This window comes from Thermobia domestica, chromosome 1 (assembly GCF_964235325.1).
Source record: "Thermobia domestica chromosome 1, izTheDome1.hap1.1, whole genome shotgun sequence".
Taxonomy (NCBI): Eukaryota; Metazoa; Arthropoda; class Insecta; order Zygentoma; family Lepismatidae; genus Thermobia; species Thermobia domestica.
This window is the reverse complement of record NC_137454.1, coordinates 204,333,053-204,357,095: the sequence shown is the minus strand read 5'-3', so window position 1 is coordinate 204,357,095 and position 24,043 is coordinate 204,333,053. Positions and strand designations below refer to the sequence as shown.

The 24,043-nt window shown below is 36.3% G+C and overlaps 1 protein-coding gene across 1 annotated transcript in view; it reads right to left on the bottom strand.

Moving 5' to 3' along the window:
- LOC145693109 (bis(5'-adenosyl)-triphosphatase enpp4-like) overlaps nucleotides 1-24,043 on the bottom strand; it is a 48,847-nt gene that overhangs the window by 15,643 nt on the left and 9,161 nt on the right. The window contains exons 2-5 of the mRNA XM_081768819.1: nucleotides 23,192-23,657; nucleotides 11,893-12,099; nucleotides 8,004-8,249; nucleotides 1,885-1,984 (exon numbers count right to left, since the gene is read on the bottom strand). Of these exons, the coding sequence (XP_081624945.1) occupies nucleotides 1,885-1,984; nucleotides 8,004-8,249; nucleotides 11,893-12,099; nucleotides 23,192-23,657 (1,019 nt within the window). The remainder of the gene's footprint in view (nucleotides 1-1,884; nucleotides 1,985-8,003; nucleotides 8,250-11,892; nucleotides 12,100-23,191; nucleotides 23,658-24,043) is intronic.

Here is a 24,043-nt window from a genome sequence, read left to right as displayed (position 1 = left end):
CAAAGTGTAAATTCATTGAACTAAATTCCAATTCCAATTCCTCCTATTTGACTCGTGTGTGTGGCTTTCTCGGGATTCTCCTGTTTCCTTTTACTTTCTTAATTCCACCAATAATCCCATCATCGCCCATATGGTTTGAGCCAAACTTGCCAGCATTAATCTTGCATTTGAAATGGCGCCCCCTACACACTCTCAACCAACTGCGCCCCGGGGCAAATGCCCGAGTTGCCCCCCATAGATCCGGCCCTGACTTCCGAGTTGGTATGAGTAGATCAAAGTTTTGTCCCCTGTAACGATGTAGGACACCAAATTTGACTTACTTCGGTTGAATTTTTTTTAGCACTTCTTTACACTATTGACATTAACCTGTTTTTGTGCTTCGGTCAAGTTGTGTTGAATCTAGAAGTTGTACGGCTTGAAAGTTTCCGCATGCTTAGGTGTTCATGCAAAATCGTATGTACTGCTTTCATGTCAATGTGCAAGGATGCCTATATCTCAAATAAGTCACGTGTAAATTTCTCTCAATCTTTTCACGCATCATCATTACTAGGACAACAGACATGGATAGATGACCTTCACGAAATTCATCACTGGGAAATGTGCAATCACTCTGGAACTCAGAAAACCAACTGAATACAGCCCTATTGGATAATGCCTCATCCTCACAGTCAAATGAAACTTGATGCATAATTTTGGTGTTTCAAATCATAAACAATCATTGCCCGAAAGTGTTCACGAGAAATTTCTATTTCTCACACCAAACTACTTCTTCAAATTGGTGTGAAAAATAAACGAATCTGCTTAAACAAACATAACATTAGCGTCACTGTAAATAGCAGTTTGCAGAAACTTTTCCAGCAATCCTCGTATGATATGTACAGGGCAGCTATATTCGTCACAGAATGTAACTTACACAAATTAACAAAAATATCAGCTTAAGAAGTTTTAGGCTTTAATTTGTTAAGATAAGATTAACAATTGAAATCGACTGAATACGAAGATCATCGTGTGTGATGGAGAATTACTCTACAAGAAGGTATTTGGATGTAAATAATTTGATTTATGATCCCATCCTTAAAGCTTTCGGCTTAAGTGAGATCGAAAAGTAAACGATTCTTTTATCTCCCTCTCTTTCCTTGTAGAATGAAAGAAACATGTTCCAAATTGGCAGGCAACTAATTAAAAGTTCAAAGCAAAGATCGATGTAATTGGATCGTCCATCGCTTTGGTAGAAGAAGTGTGATGAACATAACAAAAATATAGCTTATTTTAGTGTGGTCTACAGAAAAGGATCAAAGAAGCATAGTCAGACTCTTGAGAGTCGAGTGGAAAATACTTCGGAAATGATTTCTTTTAGTTTAACATACCACGGTTATGCCCCTTAGTTTAAAGGAGACGGAACACAGCTAAACAGGTTAGATGAACAGGAAACAGACTTAGATGAACATGATATAGAAACAGTTCCACGCTGGAAGAAATGTTTCGATAGTCTTGCTGTTACGTTGAAAAATAGATATAAAAGATAGTTCCATTATGTGGTTTGGCTATCTATATATCTTTACACGGGAACAAATAGTATAAGTTCTTTCTTGAACATAAAGATATAAGACTAACATTATGTTTAATACGCTTTTCGAGCACGAGCATATACTAAATTATTTCAAAATGGTTAATTACGTTGTATATTTGTGTTGGAGTAATTTCATATTTTTACCTTAATAGCAGTTTCGAAATTCTGACACCTAGACCGACTAACGGAAATCATTCGGATTGCATTTTTTTTTTTAAATTCAAATCTGCTAGTACTACTTGTAGACAGAACTCATTTTATGATTATGATTATGATTACGAAAACCAACTACATAATATGATTAGAAATCTTACCTGGAAACAGTAGATTCTACTTCCTGATGCTTCCTACAGAAATTGATAAAAATAATTCCTGTTATTCCAAGAATACCCAATGTTACAATAGATGCGCAAGCTGTGAAAATAATAATAATAAAAAAGAATTTATTAAAAACTCTAAAAAATTATTTACTGTATTTACATGGTGATTTTGATTAATATAAGGGATCTACACAATCGACCAAAGCATTTACTCCAACTTCAATATACGCTCTTAAAAAATCTACGTGACAAGGAAGTACATTTATAAAATTTTCAAAAAATGTACAAGAAATTTCATAAGTAATTTCGTATATACTTTGGACCTAACCTTTCTTAAAAACACTTCTTAGCGTGTCACTTCTCGGTTGATACATATTCATAATAAATATTTTCACCTTGATACCTTGATAAACTTCTCTTTATGTATGGAACAAAGAAAGGAGAGGAAAAAAAAAAGAGAACATTGAATGAAAGGTGAACGAAACCTTAGAAAAGACTTGATATATAGTTTCTATTTCAACAATTTCCTTTACAAAGTTACGGGTAAAACCATAGTCAATATCTCCTTATTACAAAAGAGACTTTCGAATCTTCATGCACACATCCCTCCTCAACTCCATTCAACACAAAGCTATTATTCCAACACATGTACCTAAGTGTAGTCATGTTCAAAATATTCGACTAATCACATTACTTTTAAAAGTTCTATATTCGTACAGAAGCTACAAACTACAATAAATACGGTTGGAAGAAAATATTCAGAGGAGTTAAAAATACAGGTCTTTATTTTTCAAACCCTACTTATGGATAAGTGACAGCTGAATATTCCTTTTCTCAACATGGCTGTGCACTTTACTCACATTAGGTTGGTGCGAATGAAATGTCCTCTGTAACGTTTGACGGGTAACTCATCGTAAGTTGGACTCATGGTTTAACCAGTCAAGATTACGCCATCTGGAGGTTTGTAGTTCTCCGAATGTAAGGAAGAACCAGTAAAATTTTCTGCAACGGATTATCACTTCAGATGAAAAATGGATCTGCTACGACAATCGTAAACGGTCAGACAATGATTGGGTCGTGATCAAAGTCCAGGATGGTTTTCTAAATTTAAAAAAGGTGTTGTTGGCGGTATGGTGTAATCCATCATGTCTTTCTCAGGCGAGGTGAAACCATCAATACAAATCATTACAAAGCTGAAATTCATGAAATGTAACGCAAACTTGTCCATAAATACTCAGTAAAGGCCAACAGACATGGTGTCTCACGTTGCACTACCATACTTGCCACATGTCGCGCAAAGGACAGTGAAAGCTCCTCATGAATAGTATGAAACCCTTTCTCATCCATCGTACTCCCCCGATATGTCTCCCACTGACTACCACCTCTTTCGATATCTCCATCAATTCTTGGAAGGGAAGACCTTCTCTGAGGATTAGATGGTGCAATGTGCGGTTGAGGATTTCTTCGCATCGCCGAATCCAGAATACTTTAACCACGAAATCCAATCATTAGCTGAGTGATGACATAAGTGTGTGGTTGCAGACAGTGACTATACTGAATAACCAGGTATTGTAGTTCTCATCTTTTAGACTTTAGAAATTATGCATTTCATTCGCACCTACCTAATATATACATATTTTAATATAAGATGCGTGCCAGTTAATAATTCTAACGTTTTCTTAAAGAAAACAATTGCATCTTGGGAGAGAGATAACAAATCCTTCGTTCAAAGTATGCGTCATCGCTAGCTATGCATTTTGCCCATCTGTCCTTCAAATTATGGATGACTTCCCACAAAAATCGTCCATATCTTAAGGTGATCCAGTCAGTAACTCATTTTTCGAAATCTTTGTTAATTGTTGAAGTGTTGCTGGTAACACAACATGAGAAATTGATGAAATCAAGTAGTAGTCCGAAGGGGTCAAGTCTGGTGAATACGATGGATGGACCAAGATTTCCCAGCCACGTGTAGGAATGGTGTGTCTGACGTCAATGTGTGTGATGAGACGCTGCCTTCCTGAAAAATAACTTTTTTGTGTCTTGTAGCCCAATCTGGGCGCTTTTCGATCAATGCATGGTTCAAATTGATCAACAGTGAACGGTATTCCCTGTTTCACCTGGTTTCAGAAACTCATGGTACACAGGTCGGGTAAACGGGGGAGGCATGCTCGTCTGGCACCACGATCTATCCATCTGTATGGAAATGTTTCGTTCAGATATGCACGAATGGTGTGATATGAATGGGTAGGGGCGCCATCATGCATAAACCACACACACACTGTCATGCCTCAGTGGCACATATTCAAGCAGAATAGGTAGGACCTGGGTCAGAAACTGGAGGTACGATATTGAGTTCAATCGCTGTGGTAAGGAGTGTCGACAATAATACCAGCCCGCACATGCAATTGGAAATGCTGTTGATTATTCGTCTCTACAACTGCATGTGGGTTGTTGGGTGCCCATCGATGGCCATTGTGGACATTTGTAATGCCATCCAATGTGAATAATGCCTCATTCGAGAACAACACCTATGCTAGAAAGGCTGGTGATGCATGGCAGCGGCAGTATAACCAACGACAGGACCGTCGTCGGGTTTCATAGTCATCATAGTATAACGCATGCGTTCTTTGTACGTGGTATGCTGTAAAATTATTACTATGCAAGATGTTTAGCACGAGTTGGATCCGAAACGTGTTCCTGCTTTGCTATTCGTCGGGTACTAATACTCGGGCTCCGGGTCATATGTCGGAGTACCCTCTCTTACAGTGCGAGAGTTCGAACGCGTCGTCGCCTCGGAATGTCTCTTTTGGGGAGGAATGACCCAATGTCCCGCAATCGCTGACGAACGCGAATGAACATCCCCAGTCCTAAAATTTGTCGCTCTAGGTAGCGTTTCGCGTATAATCTGCGTGCTTCTTCCTCTTTACCTTACGCTACACCGTACTTCAAATGCATATCTGCCATTTCGGCGTTAGCGTATACTACCCTATTCATCGTGGTGCATTACACACAGCACCTGTCTGCCCCACGCTTGTCAACATCAACACTGTTTCACATAATACAAAGTAAATCATACTGCTGTACCTGTAGAGTTTAGCACTAACACGCTTGTGCTGTTACTGTGATTGCCCCATTTACTACGAATGAACTGTGCACTGTCCTCTGCACCTTCAATGCAAATGCTCTCATTACCCACGCTTTCACTACTGCCTATGGCTAGCTCTACAACCGGACGCTCCGCACGCTCCCCTGTTCCACCTAGCTATACAGTACACCTAGAGTTGTATTCCTTGTCTCCCGATTGCTTTCAAGTAGTTACGTTTTCACCAACTTCAACTTTTATCCGCGTTTCATTCACTTTCTTTGTACCCCCTTGCGCCGCCACTGTTTCGCCATCATTTAAGCATAATTGGATTTTTGGGATCGGGTTTCCTTTGATATATTTTGACCCGACATTCCTATTTCTCTCCGTTACAAAGATACTGTATTCCTACATTGCGCCCCCATAATGTCCCTAGAGGGTAGGCATTGTTGCCTATGTTCATTAACATCTGTTGCTCCATGTTTCATGTAACATCCCCTCCTACAGTTTGTCAGTGTAAATTGTTTACTCTTCTCCGCGTTTCATTCACTTTCTTTGTGCCCCCTGGCGCCGCCATTGTTTCGCCATCACTTATGCATAATTGGATTCTTCAGATGGGGTTTCCTTTGATAATCTTTTGAGCCGACATTCCTATCTCTCTCCGTTCTCCGATATTGCAAACTGCCGCCTTGGAAGGTGACATTTCAGATGCCTCTAGCGTCCAAAGGAAGCTGCATTCACCTAATGTTCATCTGACACTTTTTGCTTGTTTTTGCCTGTAGATTCATCTCCCAAATTTTCCGTCATTGATGTACGACCACCCTTGATATGAGAATTAATAACATTACAATAAATTTGAGGTCATGTTCTGTCCTTTAGTGGAAAACAGGTGACTTAAGTTAGAAGTGCTAATTCGATATGTGAAGGCAGTTTTCTCCTAATACGTATCATTTATAGTGTAAAATCACATGACATTTTATTACACAGACACAGGACAAGCATTTTACACATACAAAAGTCTATATCAATTTCTACGTAAATGACAACTGTGATCTTTTTCTCTTGTAATTATCTTAAGGAATCTCTCTGATGATAGATCAGCAATATTCAGTAAATATACTGCTGTCCGATCGTTCATTGAACCGCTTCACAAAGGTTGCAATGTCTTCGTGGAACCGTTCCCCTCAACTCTTCTTGTGTGACGAGAAGTTACTTGAGTGAAGTGGTGACTCGAAGCCGACGTCCTCGTTGCCTAAACTTACTTCTTCTACATCAAATGTACAATTTTCGGGAGCATCCGGCCCATGTAGCTCTTCATTATGGGGCACTAGGAGCATTCTGAGTCCAAATTAGGATATTGGATGTGATATTGGATTTGATTTTGAAGAGAAGCCCTTTACATCTGTCAAACAAAAGTAACAGTCATTGACGTGTCTCAACTCTCTCCAAACCTTTGGTATGGAAAATTTTAGCCCACTCCGCTTTCCTTGCATCGAGTTTCGCAAGTTCCTGACATTGTATGTGGGACCTATCTCTAATCTTGATCACCTACTCGGCATTCAAAATACAGTTCATATGTTTTTTTGACAACAGGAGTAAGGCTACTTCTTTGACTCGTCAACGCCAGTTCACTGCATATATAACAAAATAAATTTGGGTTATTCTTACATTGACGGACGGACGAATACAGTCTCCTCTTCAGACACACCTCACTGGCAGTAACCCAACACAAACGTTAAAACTTTACAAACTCTTGCAATTGCAAAGCACAACCTTTATATTGCATAACACAAAACAAATAGCAGCGTCTGTTCGTCAGTGGTGCCAGTACAGTGATTGTTATGTAACAAAATGCTAAACAGATAGCGACATCACTCTTATGAAGCGCTGGAGAGAAATGAATTTAGTTGTTTCTTTCGAATTCTACGAATTCCAATTGTTTCTTACGTAATAAACGTAATGTATAAAGATAGTACTCTTCCGGAAAACCAAACGTGATACGAAGAAACTAATCGCAAATTCATGTTTTGCTTAAAAAAATACACTAGAAAAACATATTTTTAAGCAAAGGACAAATTTGTGTTTTACAGTGTAATGGCAAAGAACAACTTCGTATTTGAAATGCTGAATTTTGGGGATATATATTACATGAATATACACAGTGTAACTCTTATTAGTGTTTGTTTGTAATCATAGAATAGCCCAATTTAAGAAATTTCCACGTCAATTTCTCACTGTTTTAAGATACTCTGGTTTAAAGAGTTTGTGTCGTGATATGTACATTAATTTAGTTGCTACTTACAAAGTATAAACTGCACTATTTACATTAATGAATTTTAAAGAGAATAAATTTATTGGAGCGGAATGACCAATATAAAATGATAATAATAATAATAATAATAATAATAATAATAATAATAATAATAATAATAATAATAATTTGGAAAAGATGTCTCAAAAGACAAATGTTCGCTTTGGAGAGGAGTATTTGTTCGTTTTCCCTGACTTTTAGCGGTTTTCCAGGTTTGTCGCCACCCTGTAATATGACTAAACAGCTTAATGATTTCGTTACAATCAAATGATCATCCAGTGAATAGTGTATTAAAGACAACACTCTTATCTTTAAAGACTGCAAAATTTTCTGCGTTTCGTTTCTGTATAAGAACCATCTCTACATATAAAAATATTTTGAGCAGTCTCGGTAATTTCGTATATTTCCGTTAAATTTACACTAGAGAGCGATTTTGAGTTTAATTGAAATTACTTAACCCTTTACACTCTTCTGCTTTGAAATACTGAACACATTTAATCTAACACAATGTTTCGTATAGAACGTCTTCAATCAATCATAATAAAGAATAGCAAACATACAATTACTTTTTCAGTAGTGTGAAAAGTTTACACGAGAACAAAATAGCATTCACTTATGAATCAATCTAACAGAAATTCTTATTAATTCAAAATTTTCCACTTGTTCATACTATTCTTATGTTTATCAGTATATGTAGAATTCAACTACAATTTTACTCACCTATCACAACGAAAGGATTGTAGCTTTTATATGCCTTAAGCATGTCTTTAATATTATTCAAAGACCCGTTAACAGGTGGAACAGGTACATTCAGAAGTTTACAAAACAGAGGATACAAGTCAACTGAGTTGAAAGGCTGAATTACATAATCATCTTTAATGTGAGGTCCAACGGCAATGAAGAAGGGGTGCATGTTACTCTGTTCATTGTCATAGCCGTGAACTCCATACACATTGGAAGTAGAAGCTGAAAGAAAGAAAAACATACATCGTACTGAAAGGGTATTACACTTAAGTTTGTTATGACGATAACGTATTATATAATCAACTAACACTATAAGTTAAGAAATCCACAGGTTCAACGCTATAAAGCAAAAGCCAGCTGAGGGAATCATTTTTCTCAAATTCAATCCGATCCTGTTTAATTTCATCCTCCTACTTTCTTCTCGTCCTACCTAAGACCTTTTGCCTACAGAATTTCCTATCAACAATAAAGTAGTGGAAAAAATTTCCATTACTGTTATTGTGGATGTTTTAATTGAGGTTGGCGAATAAGATGATACGTTAGTGTCACGTGGTTGATGTGTTTAAAGAACACAGAGAGTTAGATTGGATAAATGATAATGTTATGACTTGGATATAATACTAATTGGAAAGGGCTGTAAGTCTGATATACAAGTGACTTCTAGGTATAATTCAGAATATATAATGAGATTTACGGAAAATTATGACATATGTTGGTAAATTAATGAAAATAAAGAGGACTGACGATCAGTCTGTGGTTAAAGTTTATGGAAGGTATAATAAATAGAATTTATTGGCATATTACAGAGATTGAAATACCTCTTAGTAGTAATAATTACTATCCTATCAACAGCCACCGCACCCGATCATCAATATTAATGAATACAGAAAATTACTTGGAACTCTATCTCTTTTTTAAAGACATAAAAAAGATTACATTCCTGTTAACATGCCATGCTTTCCAAGGTCCTTCAAGAGTTTTGGAGTTTTCTATGCATAGATTAATTTCCTTCTCATTTTCCCTCCTTTGCAACTAACACCTGCTCTCTGTTGATGAATACAAGCTCTTGAGAATCATAATTAATTCCTGTGATGACTTCCCCACGATATTTCTGTTCTCCGTCACTGGTATTCAACTTGGAACTTACGCTTAACTCCTACCAAATGCTCTTATCTGTCCATTTCGTTAGAAAAATAATTTAATCTCCCACAGCCATCAAACGAGGATAATCTTAAAAAGACTTAGGTGTTATCTTTCATGGGAACCTCACATTTGCTGAACACATTAAATCCTGTACATCTACGGCTACGGGGTAACTTGAGTTGTTTTACTGGTTTCCTAAATTTCAGATTCTCCCACTCCAAATCATATTATGTACAGTATTCATCACTGAAATCTCAGAGTAACTACTCAACTACCTGGAACACGGCTGACATCACACATTTGACACAAATTGATACCACCCTAATTTGCTTTTTTTGCAATATGAAAAATGACATTTCTAATTTACGATGCTGTTTACTACAAACTCACATGGTCTGGGATAGAACCCCTTGCACCAGAGTTGTCACTCTACCACTAAGCCACCGTGTCCCTCACTGAATCCATAAGAGTCTGTGTCCACGTTTATGTCCTGTAGACTAAAGGAAATTGAGTAATTAAGGAAAGTAAAAGAGTATGAAAGACATGGAGAAATTATAATATATGAAGAAACGGGAGAATCCCTACAAAATCCACGGACTCGATGTTGTCTACTACAAATTCTCATGGTCTGGAATTGAACTAGAAAGCCCTTGCACCAGAGATGAGTCCTCACTAACCCATAAGAATATAGTGCTTCCGTTGAATATTGCTTACCTTTAAAGATAAGAGCTGAAAGAAGTCCATAAGGCTTAATCATTGTTGTGAAGAAGTAAACACGCCTGGCAGTAAGGATCTTTACCCATTGTATTTAAGGAATTAATGAGGGTTCGATTCAAATGACCACATGTCCGTTCTATCGAGTAAAGTGAACTGATGCAAGATTACGAGGACCCTTATCAACCCAATTATAACTGTTCTTTCGATACAGATTCTTTAAACAGATTCTAATCTCCACCATTCCTTATAATAAAAACCGATGATTTTCATCCGAAATATTAAACAAACTACGTTTACTGATACACAAAAGATTTAGAGACGAAAGACTGCTTAAGCATCTTCAGAGCTTATAACTACAGCCCGGATTTATATGTGAAATGCATGTTTATAGTAATATGCAGAAACGTATGGAAAGTATTTTTTTCTTTCCTATGGACTTGTAAAGGTTCATTTGAGACGCATATGGTAGTGCATATAAGTGCATATTTTGTGTAAATTTCAATGTGCATGCATATTTCGTAAACCTTGGAGGATACTGCATATTTCCGAATTTTATTCCTACATACTAGCATATTTCATTGTATATCACAAGAAAATAGGTTATATTTAAAATGAACTGAATTACTTTGTAAACGCAGATGTAGAATAACATGTATAGAATATTAGAATAAAGTGTTGTATCCTAAATTAATCCACCTAACTTGCCTTGCACACGGTCTTCATCGCGTAGCAGAAACAATCAGATGCCAATATCGGGAAGTAGACGCACTTGTACCAAATATAATGAAAGTATTGGCGAAAGCTCCATCGCACGTACGTATCTTTCTCGAAGTTGCGAAAAATGTTCTGCTGCCTCCACTACTAGTTTTAAACGATTGGGTTCGTCGCTAGGTGTGTAGTGTTTTGCAAATAAATCAAGTGAAGACAGTTGTAGACCTACTAAATCTCGATGATACAGCCGCTATTTAAGTATCAAAAAAATGTTTCTCTACAAGTGGAAACACAACCACTTCTCGAGAATACCCAAAATTATCAGACAGTTGGAATCCCGTAACAATGTATTACAGCATTCACTCTCCTTGTTAGGCAAATTATCGCAGACTTCGTCCAGTGAACTCACGGTGTTGCGAAAATAGCGTCAGATACACTTTGCAAAGTATTAGGCAGAAATCCCGGGTTCAAAACGATCTGTGACATTGAAAAGATACTTATTGGTGAAAACATGGAATTGGAAGAGGACCTAACACAGGAAGACATTTGGTGTTTTTCACATTCACCAGTGAGTCCACATTCTACGTGACTTCTCGTGACGTAGAAAGGTACTTTTCGATATACAAAACGTTTCTCACTGATAAACGCAGAGGGTTTAAGAAGAAAACCTAAGAAAGACAATATAATTCAAGCAACACAAGTGATTAAGATAAGAAATTGAAATTTTTATTCTCTTAGTGTATATTTCAGTGTATATGTTAAAATTTTTAATGAATATTTTAGTGCATATTTTTTATATTTTTCGTGCATATTTGCATGCATATCTCGGGGTTTGATTGTGCATGGAAATCCGGGCTCTACTTATAACAAAGAAAACTCTTCAGTAAAGTATCTTCCCGGAATAACTACTGAGTATAATGCGGGTACCGTAACAATATTATAAGCCTTTGTACAGAAGAACCCCCACAATATGGAAAGTTAAATTAATTTACTTTGAGAATTTTCAAGTAAATTTGAAGTTGTACCATCTATAGTTTCCTCTGGCTGTCGCCGAAAACTTACCATGTTACTCCGCTACATGATGAGCAAGTGGAGCTTTTGATTGCTTTTGGATCCAGAATAAGAGAATGCCATTTCTTACACATTCCGCCAGTTTCACCTCTTTCTTCAATTATCAGGAAACTAGTTATATTATTATTATTATTATTGAATTTTAAAATTATTTTAACAATAAAAATTAATGTTTATTATAATTCTTATTTATTTTGAGAAGGAAACGGAAATTCATACTTACGTGTTCTATTGAACTTCTTATTAAGAAAATCTATTTGATTATATAGGTCATCAAATGCATATCCCTGATCAGCCACCACTAAAATGGGACCCACTCGTTTGTTGTTCCTGTAATGCCATCTCTTTGGAATCTTACTTTTATGATAAACAGTATAATTACTGTACTTGGATCCTGCTTCCAGTTTGTTATAGACCTCTTCAACATAATCTGAAATAATCACATAAGAGTTATAAGCTCCACACATATTCCTCCAACCAATCAAAGTATACGAACTATCTGATATATACAAAGATGTACAGAAAAAAGTTGAATTTGTCTCTAACATCCAACGTTTTTCTGTAGGTACTTTTTTACTTTTTCAGATACCAAGATGAGGGAAGTCTGACGGCTATTACAGCTTTCTACGTCAACTTGTCAGTTACCTAGATCAATTTAAAGGATGGCGCATCGACTTGAATAATACCTTTTTTTTTTTTATGTGCCAAGGGTCAGAAATTGGTGAAGGCCTATGGAGAGAGTGTCGCAACTGGTAGAAGGACTTTAACAGATGATGACAGAAGTGGCAGACCAGCAACATCCATCACCGACAGGAATGTCTTTGACGTTGATGTGATGATTCACGAAGACATAAAAATGTGGTTGTTTGACATTGCAGATACATTGCAAATATCATGCCTTCGTGGGCGGCGTTTCGATACATTGGAAGAGAGTTTTTTTTTTTGACAAAAACTATAAACCAACCTGGGTGCACAAATGCTTCCTTTGGGAGTTACAGGCTGCCGAAAACATGAAAAAATGAACTTTAAAGGCCCATAGCTTCAAAACTATGGGACTTTCCGTAGTCGGGTCAAGACTTTGTTTAGGAACTTGTATGTGCTCTATCCAAATATCCATGTTTCAGAATTCTATGGTACTTTCACAACAATTTTTATAGAGATAGTGGGTGAGTACTTCAAATTACATGCCCGTAGCCAAACTCCCTCTATAAAAATTGTTGCGTGAGTACCTTAGAACTCTGAAACATAAATATTTGGATAGGGCACATAATAGTTCCTGAGTGAAGTTTTGACCTGCTACGGTAGGTCCCATAGTTTTGGTACTATGGGCCTCTAAATTTCATTTTTTCATATTTTCGGCAGCTTATAACTCCGAAAGGAAGCATTTGTGCACCCAGGTTGGTCTATACTTTTTGTCTTATCTTCGTGTCAGGAATCACCTCCCAAACGTTGTCGGTGTTGTTCAAGAAAAAAGTTTCTCTATTTTTTCTTGCAGAAAGTACGATTAGTATAATTGAAATGACGGTAGAAATGTGATCCGCCATCCTTCCTCTACATGTACCACACAATGCAGTGTTCGTGTGGTGTACCGCGCATGCGCGACGCTTGATTTAGCAGGAGGCATCCAGTGAGAAACGTGCTCTGGTCATAAGGAGTAACGAGTTATGGCGGAACAAAGTGTGTTGGCAGTGTGGAGTAAAGAAGAGATTCGTGCTGTGATCCGGTATGAGTGGGCAAATGGTCTTGCCTCTATCGACATCCAAAGTAAGCTGGTGGTTGTTTATGGAGACTGTAATATCGGTGCAAATGATGCGAAAGTGGTGCAAAGTGTTTTCTGAAGGACGAACAAGCATATTCGACGAAGATAGGCCCGGTGACCCGTCTCTAGTTAGTGACGTGACATTGGTTGACAAAGTCAATGCATTTGTGTTGTCCAACCGAAGAATCAAGGTTCATGAAGCAGCCGCGGAGTTGAACATTTCTGTCGGGACTGCGGACAAAATCATCCACAAAAGACTGGGCTATGCGAAAGTTGCATCTCGTTGGGTTCCACGACAACTGACTGAGCAACATCGTCACATGCGTATGGCCTGCTGTCTGGATTCTCTGACCCGCTACCACAATGAAGGCAATCACTTTCTTAGCCGTATTGTGACTCAGGATGAGAGCTTCATTTATCACTACACCAGAATTCAAGCGAACGTCCATGGAGTGGAAACATCCCACGTCTTCTGTGAGGAAAAAGTTCAAGGTCCAACCATCTGCAGGTAAGGTGCTTGTGACTGTCTTTTGGGATTTCAAAGGAATAGTGCTCACAGAGTTTTTGCCGCAAGGATAGCACCCACATTAGACAAACTTTTTTTTTTTTTTATGTAGAATTATTACAAACTGAGAAGATGTGTGCGCTATGTTCGTAAGGTGTAACGATTGACTGTCAGATACCATTGTCCCTTCACTTGCAGTGTGGTGGCGCAAGCAACGCGGTGTCTTATCTCCCTCCCCTCCCCCTTTGCTCTACTCACTCACCCCATTATTGCTAAGGAGCGGTGCCAGTCAGTCGAGTGGAAATTGTAGAGCAGCAAACAAATGCAAGCGGATCCTGTGGATGTTAACTTTTGCTAGTTTCATTATAACATTAATTGTTCCTCGTAAATAGTATAGTTTTCAGTAAAATGAAAAAACTAACTTAGTTAAAACTAAGTTATTTTCCTCACTTAACCCAAAGACATAAAACAGACGAACAGTGAGTAATGAAAAGTCACCGGGTAAGCGGTCAACATCTCTTCTTGCAGTTGAAGGTAAGTTTAAATTATTACTACTTTTGTACTGTATTTTTACGCGAAAAAATGCGTACCTGAATTTTGAAACTTAAAACCACAAATAGATAAGTAAACGAAATATTTTGCGGCGAATATAATGCGACACGAGAGGTAAACTTAGCAAAGACTGCTCTGTTAACGATTTTGTCAACAATGGAAATCAACTGCAAATTGCCTTTACGAGTAACAGTGGGGAGTTCGAATTACTCCCATCTCCGCACCTTCCGCTGGTGATTGTTTTTATTTCCTCACTTTGTGTTGGAAGACGGGCAAGACTGTGATTATTTTGTAGGAAAAATTAATAGTTTCATATACATTTTAATGCTAATGTAATGAAAAACAAGTGAAATGAAACAAAATGTAATACCCATTTATATAATAAAGTAAAATTCATGGAACAGCATATACTAATGTAAAAAAAATAAGCATAAATGCATAATATACTAGTTAGTTGCCCTAGCTTATGCATATTATTGAACAACGGACTTGAAAAGATTAAAAGTAGCGTCACAAAAATAGGATGGATAGAGAAAAAATTGGGAACAGGTCACATTGCGTTCTATTTTATATCTGAAAAAATTATATCGGTTACTCTGAAGCCCGTGGCTAAGGAGGGACACGGGGGCCGTCCCCCAAATCTCCTGGGGCCTCGGTGACAAATCAACACAAATTGCTTAAGGTGGATTGTAACCCTTCGGGCGCTCCGAGTCCCTCTCCATTTATATCCTTGTCACGAGTATCCGTGAACTACTGCATGTACTACATTGAAATTTTGAATAAATGGTTCTACTACCAACACGAAGAAAATCATTGTTCAGTTTTACTGAAATTCCCTTTCGTTTATTAAACAAGTTATTTTTGAGAAATATGTCAATTAAATTTGGTGATTTCACAATATTGCGTGGGAATGCAAAAAAAATTAAAATAGCCTTTATTTTTTATTTATTTATTTATTTATTTTATTTTATTTTATTTATTTATTTTTTTAGATGTTTGTGTCAAGCCTAATAACTCAGTGACACCAGAAAATAATACAAAATCAGACGAGCCTGAACCTGGAAAGAGAACGGCTGAGCTTGTTGACCCTTACCAAGATATACCAAAAGAAAGACTAGAAAAACTGAATAGAATTCCTCGTGGACCATATCAACTCTTACTGTCAAGCTATCCTGTGAAAACTATAGGAAAAGGAGCAAATGCTAGGAAGAGATCTTTCAACCCTGCTTGGTTCAATACTCATAACTGGCTAGAATATAGTATTATTGAAGATGCTGTTTATTGTTTCCCTTGCCGTTTTTTCGCTCTACAAAACACTTCACGTCCCGGGGAATACTCAAGATGCTTTCAGTTCGTTAGGGTTCACTTCTTGGCATAAAGCAACAGAGGTTTAAAGCACATGAAAAGAGTAAGTGCCATGTGTCGAGCGTCATTGGTTGGTAAAACTGTCTCAAAAGAAAACTAGTTGAAACGATGTTTGATGATGCCAAAGAAGTAGAACTTAAAGCAAAAGAAACATAATAGTAATAAAAAAAAACGCTTAGAAAACCATAAGTATATGTCAAGACTTATTGATGTTGTCCGTTTGTTGGCGAAAGGTGGCAAACCTCTAAGAGGTCACAGTGAAAATAAGCATAGTGACGAGAAAGGACTGTTTCTCGAAATTGTCAATCTTTTTTAAAAAATACGACCCTTTTTTAATACTTGTTTAAAAAATGCTCCTAAACACTGCACTTACCTCAGCAATCATATTCAAAATGATGTCTTAACATCCTTTAGCAATGTGATATTAAAAGCAATAGGTGACGAAATTAGGGGGCAGCGGTTGGCGGTTAATGCTGATGAGACATCTGATGTGAGCATCCGGTTGATAGATTGGTATCTTTATAGCGGCTGAAAGCAAGTGATGCGGGAACAATTTTCAAACATTAGATAATGTATTGACTCGAGTTGGTGTGCTATGGAAAGATGTCGATGTCGTGTGTGTATGTTTTGATGGGGCAGGAGAAGTTACTGGGGTACAGGCTAGATGTAAAGAAGTAAATCCATCCATAATGTACGTACACTGTTACGCACATTGCCTTAACCTTACCTTAGTAAGCGCCTGTGCAAGTCACAAAGATAATCCCCTTGTTTTTGACTTCTTTGTAGTAGTCCAGCTTATTTTCAACTTCATTGAAGGGAGTCCAAAGAAACACGCGGTGTTTGAGGACATTGTTAAACAGACAAATTCCAAACTGAAGACTCTAAAATCTCTTTCAGACACTCGCTGGACCTGTCGATCAGAAGCTGTTTCACTCATTCATGCTCAGCTTGATTCTGGCGTAAAAGCCCTGGAGGAGTGCACACAAGCTAGATCTGACTCCAAAGACCGAGCAATGGGTAAAGAAAGTTTGTTTCAAGTTAAGTCTTTCAAATTTTATTGCGTGTTTGCTAATTATGAAACCCATTCTTCAGCTAGTGGTAAAAGTGAGCAAACACTTGTAAAATCCTCATCTGGATCTTCGTCAGGCAATGGATAATATTGAGAGTCTGGCCCTTGCTTTCTTAGAAATGAGAAACAGTGGTGACGAATTCGTAGAAATTTACAAGAAAACCAAAGAAATGTGTGAGAAATTTGATGTTGAAATTCCTAAACCCAAGAAGAAAAAGGTGTCAGTCCTCTTAGAGGACATGGATACCTGACGTTTTGATTCTGCTTTTTATGTAGAAAGCAAAAAGGAAGAATTGAGACTTTTTACATTCTATCCTGTTTTGGACAGTTTAATCAAGACTCTTAACTTTAGATTCAGTCAAGAGTCAAAAAGAGTAATCTCTGCTACAGGTAAACTTATGGGACTGAACAAGTGTGAAAGTAATGACTTTCAATTATTATCGAAACACTCTGAAGTTCACTCGTCGGAGCTGGAAGCGGAGGTAAAACTTTTGAAGACAAAAAGAGATGGAGATGCTGACTCCCCCCCCCCAAAAAAAAAAAAACTGTTCCTAAATGGACAGGCACAATTTCAAAGAAGATCAACTTACGAAAACTTTAGTGAAATAATGTGTACGTTTGCAACATACCCAGTAACTAGTTGTACTAGTGAAAGAAGCTTTTCCAAACTGAGTATTATTAAATGTAAGCTTAAGTCCACAATGCACCAGGAACGGCTGGAGCACCTACTGATCCCGTTTGTAGAACAAAACCTGGCAGCAAATGTAAGCACAGATGCCATAATTGATGAATTTAAGAATATTGTCCCTGTTAATAGGGGAATGTCACTCTAAACTTCTTTTTTTTTTTTTTTTTTTTTTTTTTTTTATGATGGTAAAATATTTAGTTACTTATTCTTCACATGTACTTCATGATACAAATAATACAAATCAGTTAAATTAGATTTAGATTAAGAACAATGTTTCCGAAAAAGTTTTATTATGATAGTTAAAATTGTAATTCATAATTTGAAAATAATACAGAAGAAGTGTATTCTTTAAATTCCATTACATTTGCAATAAGTTAATATTCTGAATTGTAGTGAAATTAATTTACACATACCAAGTGTGACCACTTTATGCAAACTAACTCTATATGCTGATAAAGTAACTCGATGTGCTAATGAGATACAAACAATACAAATCATTTAAAATAGGAACATTTTTTTATTGTAATAACAGTTATGATTGTAATAAATAATTTGAAAACAATATAGAAAAAGTGCATTACATTTGTAATAAGTTAATTATTTTAAGTATAGTCAAGTTACTTTTCCTAGTTGTGTTTCACTACAAGTGTCACCTCTTACAGTTACCTTCAAACAAATAAGTAGTTTAATAATTGTGAAGAAGAGGTGTTTACAAAATAATTACGTGTAAATTATTTCCCGTCTGCATGTGTGCCGTGCGTCGCCGACGCAGCGTCGGGTGCAATGACGCTATCTTTTCTTAAGGGAAAAGGGAGGGCGGACGACATTCCATATGGTGGTACTCCCAATGTCCTGCGCACGCTAATGGCCGTAAAGGGAAAAAGTCACTGCTGCACGTTATTGCCAATCATTGGACAAAGTGAAAAACGCAAAACACTCCCGGACTCCTTTCTGCCCGTGTCATTCTGCTGGAAGATAATGCTCGTCCCCTTCGGCAGTACTCACACAGAATAAACTTCGCGAATTCAAATGGGAAAGGTTATCACACACCCCCTACAGCACTGACTTGGCCCCAAGCGACTTCCACTTGTTTCCTGAACTGAAATCCAGGCTGCAGGGACAACGTTTTCAGACTGACTTGGAAGTTCAGACAGCTGTGAAAAGCGTTCTTCGTTCTCTGGACCCCGAATTTTTTGCAGATGGGTTTCAAAAACTGGTGCAACGATGGGACAAATGCATGTCCCGCTTTGGAGATTATGTTGAAAAGTGAGAAAGGACCACTCTACTCGGTGCAACTTGATTTTTGTCTGTAACTTAAGAAATAAAGTTTTCGCACAATAAGGGAAACTTTTTCTTGAACGACCCTCGTATATACACGGTATATAAGCATTTCCACAATTGTTTGCAGAACTTAATGCAAGAAAAGGTACTACATATACTTTAAAGAAATGACAAACGTGAAGCTGTTTAGTACATTAAATTTGAGGAAGACCTCGTATTATTGACAAAAGAAAAGGACTAAAACTTACAAGAAACATAGCAAATATAAGAAGAAACTGGAAGTATAAAGAAAATCCTCAACCACACAAATGCATGATTAAACCGCAAGAACATAACCATGAATTTCGGATTCTTGAGGTCAACGGTTTATGCACAATTGATCGATATTATTTTCCGTATTTAGTTCTACAAATAATTCAAATTCTCCCTATTTTATTAATACTGATTATATTAAATCTCATAAAATTATAATAATATGCAATTAATTTTATGTACTTCCCTGTTAGTAATTATTCCAAATTATTTTTTATCTACTGTTTGTAACCATGTATTGTCTATTTGTTTACATTGTTCAATCTTGTTACTGTTCGTTAATTTTTCTAAATGAAAATTCAGTTTAACTTTTAGATTTCAGTATATGTGTTTCATGATTGAATGTACTTATTCCACATTACATGAAAAGCACCTACAGTTTGACGTATTCTGATCTTCACTAAATATAAATAAAAGATCCGATCGATAAAAAAATGCGAGGTAAAATCTCTCCTTGCTGGTCTAGTGGCTAGCTCATAATCTAGGATTGTCGGGTTTAAAATACATTGTATAGGTTTATGGTCAATGAACTAATTCTAAATTTATGGATTTAAATGTTAAATTTTCTATAATTACTTATGCATGCCGTTTATACCTTGTATTATGTTCTATTTGGTTATTGTTAATAATTTACAAAGATTATATTTCATTGTAACAAAAGGCTAAGTTTAAATTATTTTCATTGTTGCAGTTGTATTATTGGGTGCATTAACACTGTTTCCATTGTGATTTGATAGAGGTGGTGATGAAATTTAGAATTAGTTTCAATTTAAATCATCTGTACAATGATTTCTCTGTTTTGAAAGAGAGAATAATATTAATACCTAAGGAAGGACAACAATAGTAGTTGTAAATCATGGAGTGTGTTTTTCGAAAAAATAGATGCATTAAACTTGTTCAAAATAATCAAAATAATGGAATATATTCTCGCTACACCAATCAGTAATGCATATGTCAAACGAATGTTTGATGTTATGTAAGCTTTACGGTCAGATGATAGAAACAGAATGTCAACATAACTTGTGATGGCCGTAATTTGTGTTCAGGTAGACTTGAAAAATGACCTGTAAATATTCACAAAATGGTTCTGCAAAACAAGAATTCTTCTTGACGCAGAAAGGAGCTCCAGAAAATATGACTAATAAGGTAGGCACCTATTATTAATTTACTTTCATTTATTTCGGCATAATACACGTTTGTTTAATAGTAGTGGTAATGGTAGTAGTTGGTAATTGTGATTCTAAGTGTTAGAAGTGGTAATACAGTAGACACGCAAAAATTTTTAGTCTCAAATTTATGTCCCAAATTAAACAAATGCCGTTAGTTTCCGGGCTTGTCTTCAGTTCAGTCTAGCAACGTTAATATAGTATCGCTGCAGGAAAGGGACAATAAGCTTCAGCAAATAAACGAACTAAGGCGTGAAGAAAGATGTAAACTACGTATTATAAATCCCGGTAAGACTGTCCGATTATTATACAACATTTGAAAATAGATAACCGAAGGTATTGTTACTGATATAAATAGCAAAATGTTCCATGGTTTGCTTCATTTGAAATGGGGGTCGGTAAATAATTTTTAGGAAACGTTACTGAAGGGATTCGTTACGTTTAAGATAGTTTTCGAGTTTCTTAAGAGCATATACTATTCTCGATATAAAATCTTCGGAAACGTAACAAAGGTAGTACGCAATCTACACACAATAGATTCAAGGTACTCATATTAATGTGCTATTCCCTGTGACAAAAATATACTATGTTGAGAAATGATTAATCAACATACATTATTTGTACCACGTACTCTCTAACACAATGATGTTTAAAGATATATATTCTCTAGTACAATGAAGTTTAAAGGACAACATTTCATACTGAGCTGAGAATCGAGCCTGATATTAGTCTTGCTGCACCAATGTGATGGCCACGAGGCCATCTATTTTTTCCCTAGATCCTGAACACTGAATTCGAAAGAAGGCTGGCCAATCGCCATGTCCACTTTTTAAATTTCGATGTTTTGATCTAAGTAACATGGCTGTAGTTTGGTAAAATGGGAGTATTATTTTTATGTTACAAAAGTTACAAATAAAGAATACTTTCTAAACTAATGCACAGTAGTTTCTATACGAAATTTTGGCAATTACGTGCCAAAAACAGGAGTATATATAAAATCAAATTAAGAAAATTAAGCATGTGTTACTTATCGTAGAATTATCTTGCATTCGTGTGTTTCTGCTGACAATAACTACGCAGACCAATACTAGTGACTAATACCTAGGGTTTTCCAAGGAATAAAAGAGAAAAAGGAACTAAAAAAAAAAAAAACCCTGCATGAATGAATCCGACATATAAGTAATTTCAAAAAAAGTATACTTCTCCGGACACTTCGTTTTATCATTCTACTTATGGAACTGCCATGAACAAGCAAGAACAAAGGAACAGGATGGAGTTTCAACAGGAATTTACTATTTGTGAAGTTACCTACAAGTAGAAAGAATTGATGTAAGTTTTTTCTTTTTAGTTTTTTTATTTTTTCATAAATCTGAGAACAAATTTCATGTAGATTTGAAATGTAGTCGTTGTTTCAAGAAATACAAGGTGGTAAGTGCAAGAATCATTCTAGACTTAATTACAAATCGCTATTCACATGTAATATAATAAGATTGTATTGTTTTCCTATTATATTATTTTCTCTCTTTGGAATACACATTTTTATTTTACGATTCTCATGCTTTTACAGGAAAAAAAAAGTCTAAAACTGTATGAAGATCGAAACATTGTGGGGTAAAATATTTACTTTTTCCTACATACCTTTTCTATGTAAAGTTTCGAAAATGAACGATAAGAACTGACTGAAAGGTTCAAGACTAATAACAGTACAACACGGTGAATTGGATAGAATATACAGAAAGCCTTCGACTTATGTGAAGTAAAACGATTTTATGTCTCATCATAACAGCAAAACAGGTTAACAGTTTGAAATGATGTATTTTAACATAACGTATTTAGCAATTGGCTCCAGTCGTGTTTTATCGTGTTACATTAGTTAACATGTGTATCATATGGGGAAGAAGGATTTAAAAGATATGACAAAGATAAAATATTTCACGAGCACATTATGTTAGAGGTGAAATTTAGTATATAAACACTATTTAAAAAAAAAGTGAGCACATGCTTCATCGTCTTTAAAAAATCCGCTTTTAAGCTGAAAAAAGGACAACTTCCAAATATTTGTTCAATATATTAAAGTGACATCAAGGTTGTGTATCTAATCATTCGGGAAAACGGTGAAACCGTTTAAAATTAAGATCTAAACATCTTTAGCATTTTCTAGCAAATGGTCAGCTAGCGCCCGCTGGGAATTTGACCAAACGGACTCAATTTAGAGTTGGTCAACTCAGCCCAAGCGTAACATTTTAGGGGGAAGTGCACACGGGGGCAGAAGTATTGACGGTTTGAAGTTTAGAATTGGAAGTCAATAAGAAGCAATTTGACGTACACGAAAAAAAAAAAAAAAAAAAAAAAAAAAAAAAAAAAAAAAAAAAAAAAAAAAAAAAAAAAAAAAACAGGGTTTCTATACTTCGTAAAATTTTTCTTCACTTCTGTAATTAAAGAAAATACAGACAGCTTCCTTATGATCAGCGGTAGGTCGAACTGCAGGGTGAATGAAACAACAGGAGACGAGGATTTGAGGAGGATTATGGCCTTGGTATGATATGAGTAACTTTGAGGAACAAGTGTCCGTTGGCAAGAGGAGAGTTCCGAGGCTTAGAAAAACGACTGGTACGAGTATCGTAGCAGAAAAGAACAAGATCAGGGTGTGGAGAAGAACCGGATAACCTAGAAGCTTCCAGCCGGCCGTTCAGCCAATATTTTTCTGTCCATTGAGTGTTGCGTTAATAGAAAATCACCATTAATACACTATCATAACGGAAATTCATTAGCATATGTTAAAATAAAACCAGTGTAAAATAGACATCCTTGAGAGTTTTACTTACCGTCATCAACATACAAATTTGTTACAGGCGAACTTCCACCACGGACGTAGGGTTTGTTGCCTATGATATCAGTTATATTAATTATCATGTTCATGTGTACACTTTGCATCCCATGATCACTTACTATAAATAGATGCACTGAATCAGTCAAGTTGTGAGCGCTCAACTGTTTCCATAAGTCTCCTGCAGTATCGTCAACGCGCTTAATTGTCTCTGTCACTTCACTGGATTCTGGTCCAAACGCATGTCCTGATTCGTCTGGTTCTTCAAAGTAAAGCATGATCAAATTCGCTGGTGTCTGAGGGTCTTCAATCCACTTTATGACTTCTTCTATTCTATTTTTCCATGGTACTGTTTCCACCCAAGGCTCATAAAATCTTGGCAGTATACCGTGATACTTGAATTCACCACCAGGCCACATCATTACTCCACTATGTCTGTCGTCACCTGCTTCTTCGTTTAGAATCTACAAAGAAAGAAAAGTTAAAAACACGTAACTAAAAGCATGGGTGTGTATGTGGGTGCAGTTGCATCAAAGGCTTATAAAATTTAACAGTATACAGCGATACCTGAATTCACCACCAGGCCGCACCATTACGCCATTATGTCTGTCATCATTTGTCTCTTCACTTTAAAATAAAAAGCACATAATGAAGAACATGGGTTCTCACAGTTTCGATAGAAGTAATTTTTCATTCTAAATACAAGGAACTAAAATCTTCTCTCAGTTCAAAAATAAACAAATAAATAAAAACTTTGATATTCTACCCGTGTTTTATATTTATTTATTTAAACTGATGTTTCAAAGGCAACTGGCTGCTATTATTATCGATCACAATAAATCACAGAATT